The sequence below is a fragment of the Phaethon lepturus genome, unplaced genomic scaffold, assembly GCF_000687285.1.
Source record: "Phaethon lepturus isolate BGI_N335 unplaced genomic scaffold, ASM68728v1 scaffold24558, whole genome shotgun sequence".
NCBI classification, from domain to species: domain Eukaryota; kingdom Metazoa; phylum Chordata; class Aves; order Phaethontiformes; family Phaethontidae; genus Phaethon; species Phaethon lepturus.
In genome coordinates this window covers 12,889-21,484 of record NW_010558644.1, presented here as the reverse complement: position 1 = coordinate 21,484, position 8,596 = coordinate 12,889, and the positions used below count along the sequence as shown (strand labels likewise).

At 48.7% G+C, this 8,596-nt stretch overlaps 1 protein-coding gene across 1 annotated transcript in view; it reads left to right on the top strand.

Annotated features, from left to right (window-relative positions):
• The first annotated feature begins 515 nt into the window (after positions 1 to 515).
• Positions 516 to 8,596, top strand: part of CSNK1E (casein kinase 1, epsilon) — an 18,013-nt gene continuing 9,932 nt past the window's right edge. Inside the window, exons 1-4 of the mRNA XM_010293137.1 lie at positions 516 to 606; positions 6,568 to 6,678; positions 6,841 to 6,989; positions 7,675 to 7,903. Coding sequence (XP_010291439.1) covers positions 531 to 606; positions 6,568 to 6,678; positions 6,841 to 6,989; positions 7,675 to 7,903 — 565 coding nt within the window. The 5' untranslated portion in view covers positions 516 to 530. The remainder of the gene's footprint in view (positions 607 to 6,567; positions 6,679 to 6,840; positions 6,990 to 7,674; positions 7,904 to 8,596) is intronic.

Sequence of the window (8,596 nt, the reverse complement as noted above, 5' to 3'; positions counted from 1 at the left end):
GGGTCCTGTGCTTTGCTGCCACCGAGGTGCAGGTGGGCTGGGCTGGAGAGCGCCCCTTCTCGTAGGGTTTATTGTGCCTGTCCCTTCTGGTGTCTCGCGTGGTTACCACCGTCCGGGTGCCAGGTCCTGTAGGTTACAAGGAGCAGTGCCATCTGTCTTCATGGTAGTGTGAAGTGATTGCCCACTGAAACCTTCTTAGGAGGGATTTCTTGCCCCCGCCCCAGTGTCTAAACAAAACGGTGGGGAAGAGATTCAGTCCTGCTTCATTCCCATAGTGGGAATATGGAAACATGCTTGAAAGGGTCATGTTCCTGCAGCTCTAGCAGTTCTAGCTCACACTGTCCCCGGACATCTAGGAGATGAGGAGGGGGGATAAAGGCCATGTAGAAAGTGGAGTATTTCAAGATTAAAAACTGTACCCAGCCTCTGAGTGAAGTGGTGAGGTCTCTTCTACAGCCTTACATGATTCACTTCCTGTTTCTGCTCTGACGCTGCGCTTTCTGTGCTTCTTTTCTCAGCACGACTGAACCATGGAGCTTCGAGTGGGGAACAAATACCGGCTGGGCAGAAAGATTGGCAGCGGTTCATTTGGAGACATTTACCTAGGTGAGTGTGAGTCTCTGTCCTTCCACCTGCAAGGTTGTTTTTCTCAATTGCATCATTGTCTTGGGGTTGTTTGCCTTGGGTGTTGATATTTGTGGGCACCATGTAATGTTGGAGGTGGTGGAGAGAAAAAGAGCTTCAAGGAATACTGCTGGTTGCTGCTGGTCGTCTGATGGCAAAGGAAATGGGCTGAGCTCAGCTTTGCCTTGCAGATATTGGAGACACAGTGATGTTTGATCAGACTGTTTTAGATTTGGACTATTCAGGGCATATTTGTCATACACCCTACTCCAGCTCTCTGGCTTCCTTTTCTTGAGCTTGTGTGTGTGTGCGTAAACTATAAAGAGTGGGTGGTGGAAAGGGAGGAGATGGCTGTTCCTTCAGGGTAGAAGGAATAAAATGTTGGGGAGATTGGTAGTCAAAGAGGTGGTCCAGCACCTGAGAGAGAGAGGTCTGAGGCCAGGAGGTCTAAAACAGGTCAGAGAGGCTGGCCTGGTTAAAGACCTGGGGCCCAGATCTGTTAGATCTGTAATGGGATTTAGAGTTAATGTCTGGAATGACCTGAGCTGGGAGCTCAATGGACAGAGCCCATGAAACACTGGGTTTCCTGTTACCATGGCAGGTCACTTGGGGAGAAGTTCTTCCAAGCCAGCACACTGATCTGTAGATAGGTTCCCTGATGCTTTGCCTGCTGATGTTTTTATTGGCTCAAACCATGTGGGGCCAGAGTGGCGAGACTACCCAGCAGCCTGATCGATCCCTCCATGAGTGCTGGTGTGGCTTTACCTGTTGTCTAGTTCTCACCACTACCTGTTTAGCTGTAGTCCTGCAGGCCAGTGGAATGATTGCCTTATCCCTTCTTGGCGTTTTCACCCTTTGGGTACTTACAGATGGTCATCATACGCTCCTTGACGTATGTGCTCAGTTGAGTTGTATTTTGCTTCCGAGTACATCCACCACTCCTCACTCTTGCTGCTCCTTCAGTTTTTCCCGGTTTGTTCATCTGCTGAGCAACATAGAGCCTATGCAGCATTTGAGGTGTGGTATTTCCAGTGCTGGGCAGGAAAGGGCTACCCTTGAGTGGTCTGTAATGTGATGCCTCTGCATAGACTGCTTTGGGTCTCCTTGGCTTCCCCCATCACCAGCACTGTATCAGGTTGCAGAATTGGCCTTAGCGCCGTCAGCTGTATTGTAGGAGGTCTCTTCTAGGTTCTGCAACATCTTCCCATCCCTTCCTGAGTTCCTTTCATTGAATCTCTCTAGTTCAGATTACATTTCCCTGTGTTTGTAAATCACCTTCTGTTTTCTACCTCTGGCTTTTATCTCCAGTTCCCTCTTGCTTTATTATTCTCTCTTGATTGGTGTTGGCAGCCTCTCTTGATTAAGTATCCTGTGGGAATCATCAGTAACAGGCTTTGTTGCCATCTTTATCCAGAGCATGAACAAAGATGATAAATAATGGGTCTGGGATCCCAGTTCCACTGTGTGCTGCCTTCACTGCAGCCTACTCCTGTTTGTCACTCCTCGGTGGCCCTCCAGCCAGTTAGTGTCTCGGGTGACAGTGGTTTCAGTTCCCAGGTGCTAAGGATTGAGGGGTGAGAGCCTGGACACAGCATTTTCCACTTGTGGTAGGGCTGGAAGCCTTCTAGACCCTCTCTAGGACAGTAGAAGTTGTCAGGATCTTGCAAAACATCTGGGAAGCATGTGGAAAAAGAAGGGAGGTACTGAATGGAAAGGCCTCTGCATCACAAAACAGGTCATCCACCTATGCAAAGAGGGCATGGAAAACAGGGACTCTGGTGAAGGGCTTGTGCCCACCTTGCCGGTAACCAAACAACATGAGGGGCATGTGTGGTGAGCACAGTGGGATGCCTCCAACTGTCGAATTAAACCAAGTTACTTGAACGCAGTATCAAAGCCCTTGTGATGTTCATTGAGGTGCAAGCCAGTGTGTTTTGAAGCAGTGATAGCGAGACTTCTTGGAGCCTGGGTGACTCCCCAGCCTGGAGGGATCAGGCATGTAGTCTCTGATGGTGCGTCTGGAGGACGCTTGTGCTCATGCTATCCTCTCACAGTCTGCTCTGCAGACAGAGGGACTCCTTCATGAGGACTTCACTCTTGCAGCAGATTCACCTTGCAGTTCTTTCTCCTGATAATGGTGTGGAGACAGAGCAGAGACAGACAAGCCCTGTCTGTCTCTGAAGGTGAGCATGGGCTGTATGCTTTGTTCCCAGATTCTCCCTCTCAGGATGTTAGTGCCTTCACCCCCTATGTTACCAATGGGTGCTGTGTGCTGTGCTCTTTGGGATTTGCTTGTGGGTTTTCTGTCAGGAGGAAGCTTGAATTTCCACATGGGCACACACAAAGGATGGACTTCTGTTAATCCTCGGCAAGGGCTTAAAGCACAATGCCTTGCTTCCATGCTCTGCTTTGGGAGATAGATGTACTATGGGGGGATTCTCCCAGTGTTGATTCAGCAGGGTGGGAAATGAGATCCAGTTGCCCTGGGCCTTGGCTTCCCTGTTTGCCTCTAAAAATGCTCACTCAGAAGAGCAAAACCCAGTTTGCAGAGGAATTGCTGAGACCTTCGGGCCATCTGAAGAGAGGTGCTTTGTCGGAGGTGTTGGCCAAGAGGCAGGGCAGGGTTGCTGGACGTGGTGGGAATCATTGGGGCCGGGATGCACTGGAGGGGACGGGATGCACTGGAGGGGACTGGAGGGGACGTTGGTGGTGAAGAGGAGTTGGGGATGGTGGGGCAGACAAAGCATGCTGGGACCTGCGCTGGCTGGGGACAGTTCCTGGTGGCAGGCTCCTCCCTTGCTGGGAGGGGAGTGCCTTCCCTTTGTTTCCTGGCCTGTTAACTCTCTCTCGCCCTATCTGACTCCTTCCATCTGTTCCTAGCCCTCCTCTCTTCCCCGCCAAGCTGTTGAGAGGGGAGTGGGCGGTGGGGAGAGCGGGGGGACGTGCCTGTTGGCTTGCCCGATGCGCAGGGAGGGCGGTGTTTATTGTATCAGACATGCAGCAAGGCTTCCACTCCGAAAAGATCCTGTTTAGCCGGTGACATCCTCTGTCCCCGGGGCGCAGTTTCAAACAGCTCGTGATGAATGAGTTGAATTTGTGCAGCCCCCACAGCAGAGCGAGACTGGGGGTGGATGTTAGGAATTATTCTTAATCCTACATACGTCTCTCGAGTGGCTGAAGCTAGGCAGGCTCTGCTGCGTTTGTCTGAAATGCGGTGCTTTCCAATCTGGAGAGGGAGTGGGGAACTGTTGCATTTGTACTTGTATCTTTAAAAAAGATGGTGGTTAATGTGTGGAACAAAGGATCAGAGAGACTCCTGCCTGTGAATTCCCTCCTTGCTTGTGGTAGTCTCTGTCTGTGCAGATCTCTAGCCAAAAAATGGTAGAGGGAGAAACCTGAAGATGTTTGGGGAGGGAGCAAGCCTAAACCATTCCGTTGGTAACCCCCTCAGCAAAGAATGACTCCTCATTAGGTCCGATTGCTCCTACTTCTGCTGTTCCAGGCCACAGGGTTGTTGCTTCTTTTTCTAAGGGCTGAATTTGGGCTATGGAGAGTGTGGGGCTGAAGGCCATATTCATCATTTGAATGCCATGTTCACATTTTGCAGAATCTTAAGTTTTCATGATGCTTCATCCCTCCCTTTTCCTGCTTTACATGCTCACAGATAACACTCCTCACCTGCAGACAGCCTAGTAGACGGATGCATCGTCATCTTCTTAAACACACAGAGTAACATGGAGATGAGAACTCATTCATCTTGCCACTGTTCAACTTTGGGGATGTGGGGGTAGGCTTCACATGAAATGCTAACGCTACTGCTGCCAAAAGTCATGCTGACTTTTGCTTGTGTGTCAGTAGATGGACTAGGAGAGGGAGAAATTCCCCCAAGGAACGGACAAGAGAGCTGGTGCAGAGGATTTGGAGGAGAGCCTTCACAAAGGCAGCAGAAAGAGAGGAGGGAAGGAAGGACTCCTATCTGTTTAGACGTCCTGGGTGTTTTCCATGCTGAATGAGGGCCAGTGATTGAACACTAACTTAAAAGGTAGATACTAGTCCAGGGCCACGTTCTTACTGTGATCTGAGCCCCTTTTCCTGCTCTTTTCCTCCTTGCGCTCCTGATGCTTGTAAGAAGGGTCTTGTAGTGGAGTGAAGGGAACATACAGACCTGTTCTGCTGGCCAGCAGTTTTTAAGTGGAAAATGTCAGCATCTTTCCAAAAGTAACCATTGGACGAATGGCTCTAGCTCTTAGGATGGCTTTTTCGCTTTCCCTTCTCCTGGCTCTTCAGTAAAACTCCTTACTAAATTCATCCCATTGCTCCTCCTTCCCCTCCCTGAGAGCACCCTAAATAATTCCTCTCCCTCCTTAGTGTTTACAGCCTTTAAATATTTGCAGACTGTTGTCATGTCCCATTCTTCCTCCCCACCCTTCTTAGTTGTATCTCTTGTCTATGTTACATATTTAGCTCTTTTAATCTTTCTTAGTAAATCAATCCCTCTAGGCCCTGATTGTTTTTGTTCCTCTCTTACAAATTCCTAGCAGCTTGTCTGTCTCTACCCAATGCTGTAGTATCTAGATGACGTCTTTTAGCTAGCAGGCAGCTCTTGGCTAACTTTGTACAAGCCAGAACTCTTGAACAGGAGATGGATTTCCTTAGGATCCAGGAGAGGAAGGGGTCCAGTTGTGTGAACATTTCCTTTTTCTCTTTTGTACCTGGCTCTGAAAGTGGTGTGTGAAAGAGGATGGTTGGAGAGATCTGTCTACAACTGTTCTTGTGGACTCTAAAAGTCTTATCACAGGGATCAGGAGACACAAATTAGCCAGACTTACCAAAACTAGCTGTGGGATAGCTACAAAACATGACCTTTGACTTCAGCTCACGTTTGGCATGCATGTTCTATAGTAGTTTATTTTATAACAGTGTTCGTGAGCTGCTCTCTGATTTGTGTTTGAGTGCAACTTTCAGTAGTTCCAGAGGAATGGCTTGTCTGTGTGTGTGAGGCAGGCATGAGAGGTGGGGAGAGAGAAGCAAGTCTTGAGTGTCATTCCCGTGACCTGTGTACAGATCTTCGTTCTTTCCATTTTAGGATGATGTGAAACATCTGGAATCTGCTCAGCTAGTACAAGAGAGACCAGCCTGTTCCTCCTTTGACAGTGCACTTTGGGACCAGAGCGCTGGCTTTCGTGGCTGGCAGCTCAGTTCTTTTCAGAAAGAAGTGCGTGGGGTGGTGGTTTTGTGTCATCATTGCAAACTATCTAGTAATACCTTCAACAAAGGCATCTGAGTAGCTTCATTCAGCACCGGATTCAGTTTATTTCTTCACGCTTCTAATTTAGGATATAGCAAATGTTTCTGTGTTGGCAAAAGATAAAGGTATTATTAAAGCCCTCAGGAGAGGGAGAAGCTGGAGATTTGGGAATTGCCTGGATTGAGCAGGTCAGGGCTGTGGAAAAAAACAGAGGTAGCTGGGAATGTTAGCAATGTCTCCTCCTGAGCTAATTGGCTCTGTTGAAACGATGTACCTGAGGTAACCAGTAATTTTGCTTGGGAAGAGGTACTCCATATCACTGCCTGAGGGGCTGGCTTGGGTTTAGGGCCTAACTATATGATCAGGGACAGCTAAAACTTCCACTTGATTTAGGTACAGCTGATATATACAGATTGACCTCCCAAAGTCTGGTGCTTTCTGAGATAACGAGGCAGATAACATGTTGTAGGACTGTTGTTCTAGCCTGTCTGCAGGATCAGAGCTGGTTTCCTATTCGCTTGCCTTTGCAAATGGCAGTGCTGGAAACTGTATGAAGTGGCTGAATCTCATGTCTGTCACAGAGAATAAATTTCAGGGCAAATCTTAAGGTTTTGGCATCTGTACAGGCCTTGTTAAAAGTGTTTAGCTTGAGTGGAAGCTTGCACAATCTTCGTTTCACCCTCATTTCTGTGCAGGAGCCAATATTGCGACTGGTGAAGAGGTGGCCATCAAACTGGAATGTGTCAAAACCAAGCATCCCCAGCTCCACATTGAAAGCAAGTTCTACAAGATGATGCAGGGAGGAGGTGAGATGGGGAGGAGAGGATGGGGCTGGGGGAGTGGTTGAAGAAGGAAATTATTCTGGAGGGCCTTAGAAAGGAAATGATTTGGTGTTGCATATGATCCTCTCGGCAGGGAATGCAGCAGTTTTCCTCTGTTCCATGGGCTTAATCTTTCTCTTTCCCCAGTGGGTATCCCCTCCATTAAGTGGTGTGGAGCAGAGGGGGACTATAATGTGATGGTGATGGAGCTCTTGGGGCCCAGCCTGGAAGATCTCTTCAACTTCTGTTCCCGCAAATTTAGTCTCAAGACAGTTCTGCTCCTGGCAGACCAGATGGTGAGTTTCCTCTGAAGCATTTGTGCCTAGTCTCTTTTTCCATGCCTTCCCTCCCTCCATCCTCTCTGCTCAAGAACTGCTATATCCCAGTTTTTTTTCATTTAGGAGCAAGTGGCTGCCAGGTTTCTATTTCTTGATGAAGCTGAGGGCCTGGAACCTAGGCATTGATGGCTTTTCCTGATCTCCATCCCTCCTTTCTTCCCCTGCTGCTCACCCTGTATTAGTATTGCATGCATAGGTGCTTTTGCCTATGTGATGAACGATTGGTATTGCTACCTATCTTGACTCAACTGCGTGTGCCCTGGGTTTAAGACCTTTAACTGTTCTGGACCCTCTCCTTTCCCAGCCTGGATAAGTTTGAAAGTTGACTGGTGTCAATGGTGAAGCTCAAAGTTTTAGTCCATCCAAACTTGCTTCCCATCCTTCTTTGCAGTACTAAAGGTGACCTCTGCAGATTGAGGACTGGGTTGGTGTGCAGGGTTGAATTCTGTATCCATCTCCAGATCCTTCTGCCTCCAGAAGGTGTCTTTTCCTTGGCTGTCATCTCTGATATTCTCTGCAAAATATCCCCTTTCCTGCTCTGAGAGGCCAGTGTCCTGGACAGAGTACTGTTTTTAACAGATGCAGTTATGATGTTTCCTTCTCACTTGTCTCACTATTTATTTATTTATTTCCCCCCCTCTAGATCAGCCGTATTGAGTACATTCATTCCAAGAACTTCATCCACCGGGATGTGAAGCCAGACAACTTCCTTATGGGCCTCGGTAAAAAAGGCAACCTAGTATACATCATTGATTTTGGTTTGGCCAAGAAGTACCGAGATGCCCGGACCCACCAGCACATCCCTTACCGGGAAAACAAGAATCTGACTGGCACAGCCCGTTATGCCTCTATCAACACCCACCTGGGAATTGGTGAGCCTGCTGTTGCCCCTTGATGGGGCTTTCCGGGGAGGTAGTGTGTCCCCCGAAGGAGGGGGTTGGGTTCTCTGCCTGGTTCTGCTGCTGATCTGTGTTGAGGTGTTGGGCAAATAACTGTTAGGCCTGTGTTACCCGCCCTGCCTTTTGTGGCACTCTGAGCTCCTGTAGGCAGAAATTGTCTGCCAGTATGTGTTTGTGCGCCGCTTAGTACAGCGGGGCCCTATTTAGCATCAGGGCTGTGACCTCCCTGACTTTACTGCTACTAACTCTGCCTTGCACAATTTTTGCAGGGTGATTAGATACACCTTAGTATAGGAGACATTTGCAGGCACTGAGCCTTTAGGGGCATGTGCAATTGAAACGTCTCGTGTTGACTCCAGAGTGCCTTTATCAGTGATTATTCTGTAGCTGTCAGAGCTGGAGGATACGGGCCCACTGCAATATGGTCATGCTCCTGTTACCCACCATTGAGGATGCGGGCAACCAATGTGCTGGAGATGTATAAGAAGCTGAAATGAGGGGAGGCTTCCTACTGCCTGGACATCCAGGTTTTGTGATCGAGGATTTGGTGTCATGGGCCTTCAAAGTATGTGTGTGTCTGTGAACCAACACTGCCCCGTTCACCACTGAGAGAGATGAAGCAGCTTTAGGGAGGTAGGGCTCTGCCTCCATGACTAGTACTGTGGG